This window comes from Odontesthes bonariensis, chromosome 24 (assembly GCF_027942865.1).
Source record: "Odontesthes bonariensis isolate fOdoBon6 chromosome 24, fOdoBon6.hap1, whole genome shotgun sequence".
In the NCBI taxonomy this organism is placed as follows: Eukaryota; Metazoa; Chordata; class Actinopteri; order Atheriniformes; family Atherinopsidae; genus Odontesthes; species Odontesthes bonariensis.
The window spans coordinates 31,445,721-31,462,412 of record NC_134529.1 but is presented as its reverse complement, the minus strand read 5'-3'; the positions used below and the strand labels follow the sequence as shown (position 1 = coordinate 31,462,412).

Below are 16,692 nucleotides of genomic sequence, written 5' to 3'. Positions count from 1 at the left end.
TACCTTCGTCAACACCAAAACGAGGCTGGAACTCGGCTCACAGGACGCAGCAGGGGGTAAGTCAAATTTCATAAATGATATTGCTGAATGACATGGGGTGTCATACAGCTTCATGTTAAAAGAGGCGAACTATCCCTTTAATTGCGCCTGCCAGACGAGCCGTGGGGCCGCGCTGGCAGTAGTGGTCGATGCGGCCATAGACTCTCTGCCTATGTCTATGCATATACACACAGCCATTATAACGAACAGCCTTGCCACTCTGTATTAAGCCCCATTGTACCGGCTTTTTGGCTGCAGTTCCACCAGAATTCCACTGGGGGCGTCGGTGGAGACCAGAATGAATGGGGCCCAATGGAGCTAGATGCTACAAATGGTCAGTTTCACATAAGTCTCCTCAAGAGCGCTCAGATTTGAATGTAGTTTCTGAGAGCTCAACATGGGTTTCAAGTAAAAAATCTACTGAACGAGTACATATATCCCTTTGATTTCTTACAGGTTGGCTTCTTGTTGTCCACAACGCGCTAGCATTGTGCTAATGACAGCTGGTCGACCAGCTATGTATGACGTCATATACACTTCAAATCCTTTTTTTAAGCAAATGAGTGGCTCTAAAAATCTAAAACTCAGCCATGGGTATTTTCTAAACACCCTCTTTCGAAAACAACATTCGAATTACTAGAGAAAAAATTATATCTTGAGATAAGGGCACGAAAGGGCGTATAGCTCCATAGGACTCCATTCATTCTGGTCTCCAAAATTGGGCGCCCCACGTGGAAAGAGGGTGGAACTGCAACCAAAATCGCCTCGTTGGAAACCGGAAATGCACCGTGAGTGGCGTATCTGTCCTATTATAGAATCTGTGATATACATATACGTATATATGTGTCTATGGATGCGGGCGGCGTCTACTCTTTATATGTCTATGGTAAGAATGCGTAAAGCGTCATCTGTTGCGTCATGGCAATAGAACCAATCACAGCTGAGAAGAGCGTCCCTGTAGCTATACCGTGCACCTATCCAGTGAAGCAGCACCCCTCCGACAGACAGGCAGACCAGAGTAGTCAGCCCGATGAGGAACTTCCTGGTCAGACAGGGCTTTTCACAAGAAACACAGTTTGTCAGATTTCTCTCCGTTAATCGAATACGAGATTTATCCACTACGTCTACTCGTTATTTTCAGTGCTCAACATAGAAGGGATACACTATCGTTCATGATCGAAGTTAGCTAGCTAGTGCAGCTAACGTGAACGTCAGGGCTGTGTAGTACTCTGACCATGTCCGCTTCAACTGGATGCTCCCCATCGGGCCAGAGCTCAGGCCTGGGCCCTGCCATGTCTATGTTTCGATGGCTGGAGGTGCTAGAGAAAGAGTTTGATAAGGCCTTTGTGGACGTGGATCTCCTGCTAGGAGAAATAGACCCAGATCAAGTGGATATAACATATGAGGGTCGGCAGAAAATGACCAGCTTGAGCTCCTGTTTTGCCCAACTCTGTCACAAAACTCAGACGGTTTTCCAGCTCAACCACAAACTAGAGGTTTGTATGTCTTATACGATACGTTGAGTCACATTACTGGTGAGTGAATCTAAAACGTAGCAAGAGAGGGTTACATTGTTGAGCTGTTGTTCTCGCGCTACGATATATGTATATACAGAAATATATATATAGGCGCTACAGAAATAGAATCGAATAGAAAATACTTTAATCTTCCCTTGTGGGGGGAATTCTAAGTATATAGACCTTTTCCTTTTTGAAACTTTTTTTTCAGTTATTGAAGAAGCTAACAATTAGATAAAAGCTTCTTTAGAGGTTAAACCTTGGGCTTTTATTGTAAATGACTAATTATGTATTTAAATGTATCATTTTTTTAAATGTTTCAAATGTTAATGTGATTCATTTCAATTCAATTCATTTTTATTTATATAGCGCCAAATACAACAAATGTCATCTCAAGGCACTTAGATAGTAAGTCCAATTCAAGCCAATTGGAATTCAATTAATTAATAATAATCATAATTCATAAAATAATCCAATTCGTTCATATAGAGCTAATTCAAAAACGGCGGCGGCGGCACTGTAACACCATTCAAAGGATATCTGTTGGAACAGGGAAACACGAGTTAATGACCACAATAATATCACATATACATAAAGAGAGTAAAGTGAGGAAAGGTGTGACGGGCATTGGAAATGACACTTCAGGTTGTGTTGCACTCTACGCTCCACAAAGCCAAAAAAAGTCATGTTTTAAGTTCGCCAAAAGACCCCAAAAAATGTTACATATGGTGCAAACCCAACTCCCAGAGAACATTATTCCTACAGTGGTAGCCCCTGGGAATGTGGTCAGCATTGAAAGAATGATAAATCAGAGGCGTTCAAAATGACAGTGACTGTACAATCTACAGGGCTCTACAATTTATTAAAAAAAAAGAAAAAGAAAAAAATTCTTGGCCCCATGTTGCAAAAAAGGAAAACTTGCAAAGGTAGTGCACTCTTTGACAAAACACTGTATTCATGTCGCTAATTAACATTTGCTTAGCTGAAAGTGGCACACAGCACTTATAAGACAGATGGTTTCCCATTCCTGTTGTGAGTATTCTGTTTTTTTTGAAGGCCAGTGCAGTTCTGACCTGAAACATCTACCTGTTGTGTCTTTTGTGTCCTTCACATTTATTCTCTTCAATTCATATGTTCATCCCTTATAGGCCCAGTTGGTTGATCTGCGTTCTGAGTTGACGGAAGCTAAAGCTGAACGGGCAGTTGTAGAAAGGGAGGTCCATGACCTGCTCCTGCAGCTTCATGCTCTCCAGTTGCAGCTTCGTGTCAACCAAGGCCAAGCTGAGGACTCGGACACCATCAAAGATAGACTGGTAAGTGTGAGGAAAAGAGACCAATCTATATTTCTACACATTTTTTCAGTCGTAAACACTTTTAAACATTTTTTCCATTCTATGACAGGGGAGCAGACTTATGGAAATATTTATATAATTGGAACAGGAAGACTTCCCAGAGACTTCATTATCCAGTTGAGGGATTTAAATGCTAAAATTGTTTTATTGGATCTCCAGCCATATGTCTTGGACATTAGGTTGAAGGAACGGACTGAGCTTTCACTGTGATGGTGAGTTAGATCAGGGGCAAAGGACGATGCCTCAACTCTTATCTCAGAGGAGCCTCTCAAACAAACTGATAGAGGCAAGAAACATTGGGTTTGAATGGGCTGTGTTCCAGACCCGTATTGCTGGGGTGACTATACAGATTTTAGTGGTAAGGTGGTTGGTGCTTGTCATGGCATTAACCCATTGAACTCTGTGTTGGACACCTGAGGGGAAGAGAGCCTTCAGGCTGAAAGAATCCTACAGAGCTTGGTTAGCGTGTGGGACTCTGGGGACAGCCGGCCGGTACCAACAGGCCAGCGTCAGAGCTTGGTTTGCATTGCCAGCAGTAAGTCAGACTTGTTTCCAGTGTGTGTTGGACTCCGCCAGGGGTGCCCTTAGTCACAGATTCTTCTCAAAACCTTTATGAACAGAATGTCTTGGTGCAGCCAAAGGGCAGGTCAGTTTAGGATTGTTTCTTTGCTTTGTCTAGATGGTGCGATGCGTTTGTACACCTCCAAGTCTGAGGTCATGGTCATCAGTTGGAAACTGGGTGGATTGCCCTCTAGGGTTGTCAAAAAAATTGATAGTCAGATGCATTCTGGATGCCTTCCATAAGAGTTTCAGACACTAATAGGAGTTGGCCTCTGGGCACACCCAGGACTTGCTGTAGGAATTAAATCTATTGGCTGGCTTGTGAATACCTCAGTGTCTGTGAGAGCAGGAGGAAATGGCTGGGGAGAGGAAGGTCTGGGGATTTCTGCTTAAACTGTTACACCAGTGAACTGGTCCTGCATAAGTGTCAGAAATTGAATGGATGGATAGATGCCACACTCCATATGTCCAGATTCAGTTGAATTAATTTCAGTTAAATTCAGTTAAATTCAGTTAAATTTACTAATACTTTATTGATTCGCAAAGGGAAATTATGTTGTTGCAGTATACATTATTATTATGGATTTGTTGTTTATAATAGACACATTACAAAAATAAGGTAACAAATTAGGTGAGAAGTAGTGTTGGAGAGACATGAGGTTGATATCTTGAGAGATTGCCTTGGATGAATTAGGGTCTTGTTTTTTTTTAGCTCAGCAACAACTTAGCTGATGATGTCACACACAGGTGAACTCTCTCAGCAGACAACATGGAAAGATGAACTCACAGCCAGCAGTTCAACATCTGGGGTGCAGAGACATGTCCAGGATTACAGCATCTGTTGTTAACCAGCTCTGTGATCCTCCTCCTTTCCTGTTAGCGCTCTGTCTGCAGTCTCTGTCTGCCCGGATAGTCTTTTTTTAAAAGTATTTTTTGGGGCTTTTTATGCATTTTTAATGAGAGGACAGTTGGAGAGAGACAGGAAGCAGGGGGCAGAGAGAGGGGAAAGACACGCAGCACAGGGCCACTCGGTGCGGGAGTTGAACCGGGGCCAGCTGCAGCGAGGACTGTAGCCTCTGTACATGGGGCGGCCGCTTAACCCACTACACCACCGACCGCCCCTGCCCGGATAGTTTTAAAGCTGAGCAGAGAGCTGTTAGAGCTGTTCAACAGCCCAACCCACTGATGGAGAACTCTGAAGGTTTCTACCACACCTCCCTCTCTGCTACTTAATTTTTCTACATGTTTGTCAGCTGATTTCTCTTTTATTTTGCTATTTATCTAACAATCACGTTTCTTTATTAATAAATGAGACAGCAGCAATATAATTTAGCTTCGTGGATTAACAAAGTATTATTGAATTGATTTTAATTTGATACATTGTGATTTCATTTTTACCACCTGAAAATATCAACCAGTGGAGTGTACAGGGCAGTGTGTGCTCAAAATCTCCAGTGCACTCAGCGTGTCTGGGTGCACAGCCTGTCTGTTCTCTGTAGCAACTTTTCATTGCATTCAACAATGATGTTATGTTGGATTTTAAAACTGAAGATGCTACTTTATCAGTTAGCTTCAGGAGGATGGTTGAGGTGAAAAGGACTCTGTGTATTCATGTTGAATATGAGGGAGGACAGAATCAGTCATGTTCCGCATCATCCTGCAAGTGTTATTCTGGCCTTCTCTCTGGTTTCAGGGTTTGGAAGCCAGCGCTGATTACATAACAAGTAGACTTTGTTTTAAGATTTCAGTTCTTCTGTGATTTACAACCAAAGTTTGTGTGTGACATAAAACAAAAATAAATCTGTAATCTAGGAATATGATGAATTTTAGCTCAGTCTGATATGTATTCTTTGTTAATGACCACTTAATTATTACTTATTGACCACTTACCACTGTGTTTTCCACTTAGGAAGTGTTTTGCAGTACTCGAGCTGTTGTCTATTGGCTTTAGCATGTTTGTAGGGTTAGCTCTGGAGCTCATTCTGAACATAATGTTATGCTGCTACCTTTGGAAAGACAGATCAAAGGAGAATAACGATGCTGATGTAAAGTCATGCATATAGCATATTTAGATGCTAACACGATATTGCAGATTTCAATTGAAGATTATTAAAACTAATCAACACAATATGTACGGTATGTAAACAACCAACTTAACATTGTCTTTGAAATAACCCAAAGGGGTACTTTTATATTTAAGTCAGGAAGCATACTTGACATATCATAGCTCTCAAATTTTGACAATCTACTGTTGAAGTGTTATGCTGTAATTTTTGTGTTCTGCACAATGGACTGGTGGCCTGTTCAAAGCGTAACCCACCTCTTCCCTGTGGCAGTTGACATAGGCTGGAGCCCCACCTGCGATTATGAATTGGATCAAACGTGTGTAGAAAATGGATGGAGTGATTCTTCTTCAGGCTAAACTGGTGCTGACTTTTGTCATCTTGTCAGCCAGTGTTTTTGGTACATCCACCGATGTTCGTGGTGTTGTCTATGAATGCCACCTTCCCAACACCTTTTTATTCGTACAGCTGCATATCATCACACGCTGACGTTGCTTCACGGTCAGAATGATGTATTCACTGTGCCAGTTCACTCCATTAAAGCTAAATTAATTGATTTTGGTCTCGGCTTACAAAAGAATGTGCTAATGTTGTGTTTAACAGAAAAACTCAATCTTGCAGTTTTGCTGAGAAGCCACCAAATTTAAAAAAATTTTTTTTTAAGTTTCCCACTATTGAGGTGATGTAATGCTGTGTCCTCCAGTGTCTGGTCTGTCATAGAAACTTTGATATCCACCAATAACCCATGTGACAAGTCTAAAGCAATCGCCCGTCTGTTTTTCACAAGTAGAATCTGCAAGTTGTACGCAGTATTTTTAGTTGCTATGTGCTAATAACACAATACCATTCAATTAAGTTTTACAGGTTCACTCTTTTTTTAAAATAGCTGCCTGTGTTTTTAGGCAATATTGACTGGTAAATGATTAACTAACAATCTGGTCAACATAAAGTTCTTTATTGGAAGCACAATTCCACAAGACGGGTAACTAACTGAAAAGTGTTGGTGCTTAAAGTGCTTCACTGAGCTCAAATTTAAACTTAAAACATCTCAAGATGAATTAAATAAAAATATCTAAATTAAAAGTGCAAGTGTTTTAAGGACTCCAGACAGTTTCTTCGCTGGTCACCAAGAGCAGCAAAGGCTTTCTTTGAGGCATCATAAATTCCTAAAACAAATAAAAAGATAATACCATTTATATCCCAGATACAATCTACAGACTTCCACGCGAAATTGAAGAGATTTTTCAGCCAAGACAGCCCCACAATGTCCACAGCCTTCAGCCTCTCAGGGTGAATCTTGGCCACCCCCTGCACTTTACTGCCAGGAAGCTTTTTAACTACCCTGGCGACTTCCACCAAGGTGATGGACCAGTCTTTCCCTAAGTCCTCAGACTCATGCTGGCCAGATTGAGGAGATCCTCCAAGTGCTCCTTCCACCGCCTCACGATCAGCTGCAGCCCTTTTAGCCACGAGGTACCTGTCAGCTGCTTCAGGTGACCCCCAGAACAACCAAGCCCGAAAGGTCTCCTTCTGCAGCTTATTGACTGCCATTTAGTAAAACTAAATGCTAGCTACAGTTTGAGTTGGTGTAGGCTGCTGGTGCTCCCTATTCTTGCCTCCCCATGCTTCCTGTGCTTTTACTTACTGTTTTGTCATACTGATGTCTATAATTACTTTGCTGTATATTTGTCTTTTGTATTCAGAGATGATCTTTCCCACATGATCTCTTATCTGAGATGAGCGTTTCTCTAATCCATGACTTCTTTCTGTTCTTCTTCTGCTTCTTTTCCCCCAAAGCCTACACCAACAGTGGAAGAGATGGTAAGTTTTTTATTTTATTTTTTTTTTTTTGAGTACGTTTAGCAGAAAAAAAGAATGATCAAAAAACTTTGGAATGAGCATTGCTACACATGGCAGAAGTAACAAGTGACTGCTGCTTTATGTTTCTCTGCTCCCTCGTGGCAAGAACAGTAAAGTTGGCGATGTAGTCGTTCTGTTGACACTGCAATGAGTTGCCCAAATGCAACTTGCTCTTGGGGCTACTTCTTGCAATCTTTTTTGCGAAAGAGGAATGATGATCAGCCATAGCGTAATGACCATCTCCGTAATAGGTCCTCTTCATGCCAGAAAAAGAGCTCTGAACGTACAGGAAGTAGACAAAGAACATCTAAGGGTGTCATAGAGTGTCCGGTACTGGAACGTTAGGAATGGATCTTTTGAACCCTGTGGGTTGGGGACTTCTTGGATTGGGCTTTCCTCCCACATATGCCCTCAGAACCCATCAGGCTGGTATCTTGGGAGTTTACAGGCTCAGACTCTTTGTCATGTTCTTTAAACCCTTCTGAGCTGTTTTTGTGGGGCTCACTTTTGGATTCGGGGGGAAGCTGCTACTGTAGGGGAGTACTGTTGCAATACTGAGGGAGTGACTGGTCTGCCAAAAATTTTAGGTTGGAGGCAAGTAACATCCAAGTGAATGTCAGAATGCAAGGTTTCCCAGCAGAACAATAAATTATAACAAAATGAGCAGTTATCCGTCTGTGGTGTTATAGTTGTGGCAGGCGGGTGTAACCAAAAGCCTGGATAACTACTGTATATTCTTTATAGCAATCATTTCATGCTTGGTGTATTTCTTATATTATTTTGCTGAAAGGGGTGAGTCTGGCTAAACTGCTTTTATTTATTTATATTTATTAAGGTTAGAGCATTTTGGGTTTTATTAGCTTTTAGCTTATTGTGGTGCTGTTGGAGTTACTAGTTTCGTCTGCTTGATGCAGGTAAATCCACCTGGTAATGTTGGGCAGCTACAGCATGCTGTAGGACAAACAATATGCATGATGACATTTATTCTATTCTGTCCATATAATGTAGTTACTCTAGTTCACCGGTACCAGGAGTAAAGGTACAAAAATGAGCATTGCTCACATAAGAACTATTTTGCTCAAGGAACTACCTGGTGCCTGAGACTGTATAAAATGTAAATGTCTCTGTCCACAAGTGAGTTTTATATACTTACACTTAGGAAATAAGAAAAGAAAACATCTGCCACTGAAGCGCGAGCCTTCTCATTGTCCATTTTCAATATAGTTGAATATAGGAACAATAACCAACTGGATAGTACATAAAAAAAAAAAAAAAATGGGAAAAGGGCTGTATGGCATCCTCCAATATGTATGTTTACACAAACATATACACATATTCATGTTCAGAAGCATACAGATAAATATCAATGTATGTACCAAACATTAGTAAATAGAGATACTCAATATATACAGGTAGTTGACCAGGTGGTCCCTTGGCTACTGCAGGAAATTAAGTTATCTCTTGAGAGCTATCGCTTCTGGAGGGACCTTCTGGTTCGCAGATTCAAGATACAGTTAAGTGCCTTAAAGCAGGGCAAGTTTGCTGTATAAAAGACAACCAATCTGACCAAGTGAGAAAGTAATTTTTTCTCCCCATTACATACACCTCAGCCAAGAAACTGGAATCCTCAAAACTGGTTTCTACCTGTATAGTGATTTCTAACCTTAATGTTTGTAGTGCTTTGCGGTCACTACTTTTCCATGACACAAAAAAATGATCGTTAATTTAATCAAAACCATGAATTAAATATAAACTTAATATGTTAGTCCAATCAATATTGCATAAAAATCTAACTTGGACAACCCGAACTACCACCCCCAGATAATGTGTTTGGTGATTGAATCACTTGTGCATGTAACGCTCAGCTAGGCTCAGATTGTCCTAGGTGCTCTGTTAAGTTCCATCCTTTTTGCATCTATTAGTAAAAACAGTAAGTGTATATTAATGCAGCTGAATTCCCAATAAAGATGCTCTCATTCACATATTTGTCTGTTACTTTTATCAGATACTGGGACTGAAAATCAGCCTGTTAAGACTACGTGTCGGCTCACTAAAAGCCTTTCCAGACGGTCGCTCTGCTCTAATAAAATCCTGATTTTAGAACCTCAGCCTCCTCTGAATCACCATTCGTGGATCTAAAAAAACAATGTCGGTGCAGTGAATTCTGTACTCGCATGTACCATGATCTCCCACACAAAACCTTCCAAGCAGCAGAATGTCTCGAAGGTTTTCCCACACAGTCCACAGTACCAGACATACTTCAGTCATAACTGGATTCTCCTACTGTGCGTGTATACTGAGAAAGTGGTCCAGCTAAAGTTGAGCAGTAATCCTAACTCGGCTTAACTGTGCATCTAACTGTTCTTTTTCTCACACACCAGTGGTAGCAGAGCTGCTATTGAACACTCCAAACCAGGGATGGAAATGCCAGCAAGACACTTCCAGTAGTTGCAAAGCCACTCTGCCAGCTGGTTGTCATGTGTTTGTTCACTATTTTGAAACTTTGGCTGCAAAAACAAAGCATTACAGTCGGAGGATATTTGCATGAAAAACTGAGGTTCTGTATTGATGTATTCCAGTGCTTCTCTGGAGAGAAAAGTTGAAAGCAGTATTTAACTTGGGAAACTTTCAGCAACAATGTAGAGCAAGCACGTGGAAACAGCAGCTAACTTTCTTTGAAATACATATAAACTGCACTCATTAAAATGATGAAATTCTATAGTTGTAATATGATATAGATAAATAGTTTGCATAAATGAATTGAGACCAGATGTGTCCATGAGCAAAGGTATGTTGGCTATATGCCATTTTAATCATTGGGAATCTTTTAATGGAAGAATAATTACAATTTCTTTTTAAATCGTAGTATTCTAAACCTCTCCCAACAAGCCTGATGTGGATATCTAACAGAGATGAACATAATGCCACACTCGAAAGCTAAAGAGTTGATGTATTTCTCTGGTTTTATGAATGCAAATTCTGCTCTTTGTGTGTTAGATGAAACAAACTATTCTGATGAACTCAGAGACATTACAGCACAGAAAGCTTTGAAGATAGGAATGCAAATGAATGGAATATGACCGTACAGAATGTCATATTTACTGAATCTCCAGGATATGTGTCGATGTTTTGTTGGTACTGAAGACGGCTGAATGAAATCAAGCAAAGATGTCATTTCCAAACTACATTAGCACCACTACACGTTCATAAAGCTGAACTGATCAGTTTGTATCTTGAGCCCTGCCCTTCTCTTCCCTCCTGTGCAGTTTGTGTTGTTAACACGAGTTGTGCTTGTCCCAGGAACAGGAGCTTGAAGCCAGTAAGAAGGAGAAGTTTTCTGAAGCAAGGCTCGAGGCAGAAGTCCGACTATATAAGAAAGAAAACGAGGCCCTTCGCAGACACATGGCTGTGCTGCAGGCCGAGGTGTATGGAGCCAGACTGGCTGCCAAATACTTGGACAAAGAACTGGCTGGCAGGTAAGAAGGGTCTGCTCACCGCAGCTCTGGGTTTTATTTCTGTAGAGCAAATTCACAAAATGGCATTTTTAAGATGCACTTTAAATATGATTATCATTCAGTTCATTGTTATCAAATTCAAGAACAGTAAAATGAATCCAGTTCATATGATGTCAGGGTATGTTGAACTGATGACAGTTACTGAAGAAGGTTGGCAATGTGCTACTCAAGCACTGTAAAAGGGCACTTTTTGTTTAATGTTGGATGGATGAGACTTTGTTTTTGTTGCTCTGTGAAAGGAACACATCACAGCAGCATGAATAAAAGTACAAAATAAGAACAAGATATGAATTACAGGAATAAAACATGAATACATCATTTGATGTAAAGGCGAAGGAATCAAAACGTTGTCGTGCACCAGTGGAAATTTGTAACTTGGCGCACGCGGAGAACGACAAACCGGATGGACCAACTGGAAAACAGGCTCACGACTGACTGGTGTCATGTAAAATACTTTGTGCAATAATTTGTAAATAAATGATGTCATTAGGAATTTGCTGTCGTTTCATTCGCTGGTATTCAGTGGAAGCAGCGTTGAGTATTAGCGCTATATAAAACGGATCTATTATTAATATTATTGTTGCATTCTGAAAGGGAATGATAATTCCAAGTGTGTCCATTGAAGCACACTCTTTCATAACAAACAAAGAAAGAAAGGGTAACACAATGCCCACTTGTGTTAAGCAACGTTGAGCAGCTCATAAAAACGTGTTTTTGTATTATTTTTATTTGTGTAATGGCCTCAGAAAGGGATCTTATTTGAACAGACAGAAAAGGGTTTTGCTTTTCTTTGCAGGGTGCAGCAGATTCAGTTGCTTGGTCGGGACATGAAAGGGCCAGCCCATGACAAGCTGTGGAATCAACTGGAGGCAGAGATTCACCTTCACCGCCATAAGACAGTCATCCGGGCATGTAGAGGGCGCAGTGACCCCAAAAAACCTCTTCCTTCCCCCGTGGGACATGTGAGCATCAAAGCACTAATCAGATTCAAATAGATTTCAATGCATATCTCTTTTTGCATCCAAAGTAGATTCTCTGAATGTGATTACAGGAGCCTGACATGCTGAAGAAAACCCAGGGAGTGGGCCCAATCAGAAAGGTAGTGTTGGTCAAAGAGGATCACGAAGGCCTGGGAATCTCTATCACAGTAAGACCTTTTCTTTCTCTTCCTGGAAATGGATACATCAGCATCTTGAAGCTGAATCTAAGGTCATCTTATATCAGAAGCTGACCATCTTTGAGGGAGACATTTTTCAGCCTTCCTCCTGTATATGGAAGTATAGAGGGCCAAGCGGAAGCTCAGAGGAGACAGAGCCTTTTCCGCTGCCGGTCCGAAACTGTGGAACGACTTCCCGTTTCACATTAGACAGGCCCCTTCACTGCCCATTTTTAAAACCCGTCTTATGACCCATTTTTATTCCCTGGCTTTTAATCCAGCATGAGACTTTGTTTCTAGTATTGTTTTATTGTTTTTATTATTTTAATATTGTTGTTGTTTATTGTTGTTTTTACATTGTTCTTGTGTTTTAAGCCTTGTTTTATTTTGTGTTGTACAGCACTTTGTTTCAGCTACGGCTGTGTTAAAAGGCTATATAATAAAGTTGATGATAGAATTTCTAAGGGCTGCACAGTGCTGTGGTGGTTAGCACTGTCGCCTCGGCAACGAGCGTCCTGGCTCCCGTTCTCTCTGTGTACAGCTTGCATGTTCTCTCCATGCATGCTAGGGTTCTCCGCGGTTCCCTCGATAGGAAAAACTTGCATTTTAGGTTAACTGGTAATTCAAAATTGAGCGCAGGGTAGCGTGCAAGTGCCCCACACTTTGAGAAGCACTGAGTTACTGTATGAAATTATTGTACCAAAATTCAAACTTTGCATAGATTTTGGCATTATATCCCACGTGATGTACTGTCCAGGTGTTGCAGAATTGAACTGAACGATCATTGTAAGCTTTCATTGGATTGTTATTATGATGAATGGATGATATATGAGCCAACATCTGTGTGTCTCCCTCAGGGTGGGAAGGAGCATGGTGTTCCTATCCTGATCTCAGAGATCCATCCGAGTCAGCCTGCAGACAGGTGTGGAGGTCTGCATGTGGGGGATGCCATCCTTGCTGTCAACAGTATCAATCTGCGAGATGCCAAGCACAAGGAGGCCGTCACCATTCTCTCGCAGCAGGTAACACGTGTGCATGCACATGGCCACTGCTGCTGTGTCTCATCTGAAAGGCTTACTGTGGCTGTCTGTGTCAGCGAGGACAGATCGAGTTTGAGGTGGTGTATGTGGCTCCAGAAGTGGACAGTGATGACGAGAATGTGGAGTATGATGATGACAGCGGCCATCGGTACAGACTCTACCTGGATGAACTGGACGACAACAGCAGCTCTGCACCCCCGAGCAACAGCTCAGCATCCCTGCAGGGTGAGCCTGCACATCACTGTGCCACCAACACGTGCCACCGACGTGTGCCACCGACGTGTGCCACCGACATGGCAGGTGCCACCGACGTGTGCCACGGACGTGTGCCACCGACATGGCAGGTGCCACGGACGTGTGCCACGGACGTGTGCCACGGACGTGTGCCACCGACATGGCAGGTGCCACGGACGTGTGCCACGGACGTGTGCCACGGACGTGTGCCACCGACATGGCAGGTGCCACTGACGTGTGCCACCGACGTGTGCCACTGACATGTGCCATGGACAGGTGCCATTGGCATGGCATGTGCCACTGACAGGTTCCACTGACGTGTGCCACCGACATGGCAGGTGCCACGGACGCGTGCCACGGACGCGTGCCACGGACGTGTGCCACCGACATGGCAGGTGCCACGGACGCGTGCCACGGATGGGTTCCACTGACGTGTGCCACTGACAGGTGCCACCGACGTGTGCCACGGACGTGTGCCACCGACATGGCAGGTGCCACGGACAGGTGCCATTGGCATGGCATGTTCCACTGACGTGTGCCACTGACAGGTGCCACCGACGTGTGCCACGGACGTGTGCCACCGACGTGCCACGGACGTGTGCCACCGACATGGCAGGTGCCACGGACACGTGCCACGGACGCGTGCCACGGATGCGTGCCACTGACGTGTGCCACCGACGTGTGCCACCGACGTGTGCCACTGGCATGTGCCACTGACAGGTTCCACTGACGTGTGCCACTGACAGGTGCCACGGACGTGTGCCACCGACATGGCAGGTGCCACTGACGTGTGCCACTGACGTGTTCCACTGACGTGTGCCACTGACGTGTGCCACTGACGTGTGCCACCGACATGGCAGGTGCCACGGACGCGTGCCACTGATATGTGCCATTGGCATGGCATGTGCCATTGGCATGGCATGTGCCACTGACATGTGGGCTGTAGCCCAGAGAAGCACTTTAAGGCCATGCAGGTCAATATATTTAATATTTCAGAACCCACCAAGAGGAAGAATATTGAGAATAAGGACATAACAACATTTTTCTAAATGGCCCCACTTTTCCAAGGACCTTGTGTGGTTTAAGTTAAATGCCTTCAATTTGAGGAGAAGCATCTTTTTACAGACACTGAGGGTGGACAGTAGGCCATGATGCATTCAGATACATTCAACATGTTTGTCTTCCTGTTATTATTCTCCTCATTTACTCTGCTGGTCCTGAATCATTAAAAAAATTATGACAAATTAAATAAAATTTAGTTGAGTTAAGTTTTACTTATACAGCTCCAAATTACAGCAAATGTCATCTTAAGTCAATTCAAAGATGCAGCGCGAGCAGCTGGCTGAATTTGGCCTGAAAGCTGTTAGCCACAGAAGTTTGTGGGAAATAATATAATCAGGAGTTAACTTTAGCTTAGTTTGACCTGCAGGCAGTCTGCTGTGCACTTCTTAACCATCTTCATCAGTTTCATTCATTTTTCACCAACATCTTGTATAGATGATGGAGGGCTGGACCACTATGAATGCAGCTAATGAAACTGGCTTCTGTGAATATGAGGGCTGATGTCCAACAGAGTAAGAGTTTGCTTCTTCTGCCCCTCAGCTCTGGAGAAGATGTCCCTGAGCAATGGACCGGAGAATGGAAATCCTGGGGTCTCCTCTGAGGCCGTATCAGATGAATCCCCCTCGAAGCCGCCTGAGACCGACTGCTCATCATAGAAGCTCATCGGAATTTTGAGACAAGAAAATAACTGAAAGAAAAAATTGACAATCTTCTTTTCCATCTTATGTTTCCCTCTTTGAGGCTGCGGTCAGTTGGATTTTTATGTTGTTGTGGAAATGATTTTAGTGTAAAAGTATGTGTTTCAAGCAAAGTCGTGTGGAGGAGAGTGGTGATGATGGGATTCATTGGGGGACATTTTCTTCCAGTACTGATGGGAATCTGCAGGACAGCAGACATCCTAAAAGTCTTTCACTTTGGATGCAAACTTTAAAAACCCCATTTAATTTGAAAAGAAATTTAAAACGGATTGCTTTACCAAAACAACTCTTAGGTTTTTGTGATAAATATAGACCAACTTGTTCCCTCGAGCTCCTACGTTTCACATGTTGACTCTTTCTCTATAATTAGCTGTAACAAAATGAAATAAAAGGCTTCAGTGTTTTCTGGGATATGAAAATCTTTACTGCAGCTCTTTGCAGAGATGGAATGAAGCGGTTTGTGACCACAGTGGCTGTTTACCATGAAGCAGCCGTCTGTTGGGCTTCTGTTTGTGGCACAGTGAGGACATGTCCCACATTTCTCTGCCTGACGGTGATCTCTCCACACTCTCTGGTGTGTCCCGTATGTCTCATGCAGTTTTGCAGGCAGGAGGTCGGGTAGACTGTTACTGCTGTACCTTCTTTAACCTTGTTCCGTGTCTTAGCTTCTGGCATCACACAAATAGGTCAAACACACAGAGCTGGACACAGCACCAGTGATATAAAGGAAGTAAATGGAACCTGATCTTTAACTTGTGTACATTGCTGTATATTGTATTTTATTTTGGGTTTTTGTGCCACTGTTGACTGTTCTAACAACATATTTTGTCAGGAACATGTCTCTATTGCAATAAAATCCACTTAATCAGAAAACTGGGAACAGGTTCAGACCGACCTGCTTCACTAAGGCCTCACTGTTCTCTGACAGAAACATGAGATGGGTGATTTGTTTTCCGTCAGAACGACAACCTGAAGCTCACCTTCACCTCAGTAAGACCTGAGCTCTGGTGTTGGGACTTCTCTTCCTGCCACGTTGTCACTTCTGCTTGGATCTATCGGCACTCCTCAGGGCCACAGAACCAGCCAGCTGATCCCCGCTCTTTATGCTTCTCTTCTCTTCTTTCATCCCCCCTTCAGGCCGACTTTGTCACCAACTCCTCTGAGACCGAAGGAGGCTCATCAGAAGTTCATGCCCAACACATTGGAGTACATCAGTACATTTTAATACATCTTTGAAGTTGATCTCTCCTTATTGAACTACTTGTGTTCTGGCCCAAAGGACTTCTAACTTCTCGCTGATTGCATTTTATGTCGGTTTCTGTCTTTTCCTTTTCTGCTTTCTCTGGTATTTAGTTGAACAACTTTTTGCTAACTATGTGCATCTTTGTAGGGAGGTCTTATTTCTCTAAGCAATACATTTGTTTCCAGTTTGGGTTATTTGCAACATTTACATGTGAGTGAAGTTATATTAGAGTTGAAGGCATAATTTAAAACTGGACTTGATTTTTCTTTAATTTGAATAACCGGGCAGAATCAAATCCTGTCAGTGCACAAAATAAAATTGATAGTGAAATAAAACGATAACTTTAAAGAGT

At 42.7% G+C, this 16,692-nt stretch overlaps 1 protein-coding gene across 2 annotated transcripts; it reads left to right on the top strand.

Annotated features, from left to right (window-relative positions):
• Window positions 1–975: 975 nt before the first annotated feature.
• gopc (golgi-associated PDZ and coiled-coil motif containing) lies at window positions 976–15,501 on the top strand. 2 transcript variants are annotated; one of them, XM_075458532.1, is made up of 9 exons: window positions 976–1,535; window positions 2,705–2,869; window positions 7,330–7,353; window positions 10,693–10,868; window positions 11,704–11,869; window positions 11,959–12,054; window positions 12,921–13,085; window positions 13,160–13,328; window positions 14,940–15,501. In XM_075458532.1, the coding sequence occupies exons 1-9, from the start codon at window positions 1,275–1,277 to the stop codon at window positions 15,053–15,055; spliced, it is 1,338 nt and encodes a 445-aa protein (XP_075314647.1). In that variant the 5' UTR covers window positions 976–1,274; the 3' UTR covers window positions 15,056–15,501. The 2 variants fall into 2 exon arrangements, with proteins under 2 accessions (XP_075314647.1, XP_075314648.1); XM_075458533.1 differs by lacking the exon at window positions 7,330–7,353 and having other exon boundaries at window positions 978–1,535.
• The last annotated feature ends 1,191 nt before the right edge of the window (window positions 15,502–16,692 follow it).

What these genes read in the sequence shown, in the direction of transcription:
- gopc (XM_075458532.1), top strand. Translation starts at nt 1,275, where the DNA reads ATGTCCGCTTCAACTGGATGCTCCCCATCGGGCCAGAGCTCAGGCCTG. An exon ending in AGCTCAACCACAAACTAGAG is followed by an intron (nt 1,536 to 2,704) that starts GTTTGTATGTCT and finishes CATCCCTTATAG; the next exon opens with GCCCAGTTGGTTGATCTGCG. An exon ending in TTCCTTCCCCCGTGGGACAT is followed by an intron (nt 11,870 to 11,958) that starts GTGAGCATCAAA and finishes ATGTGATTACAG; the next exon opens with GAGCCTGACATGCTGAAGAA.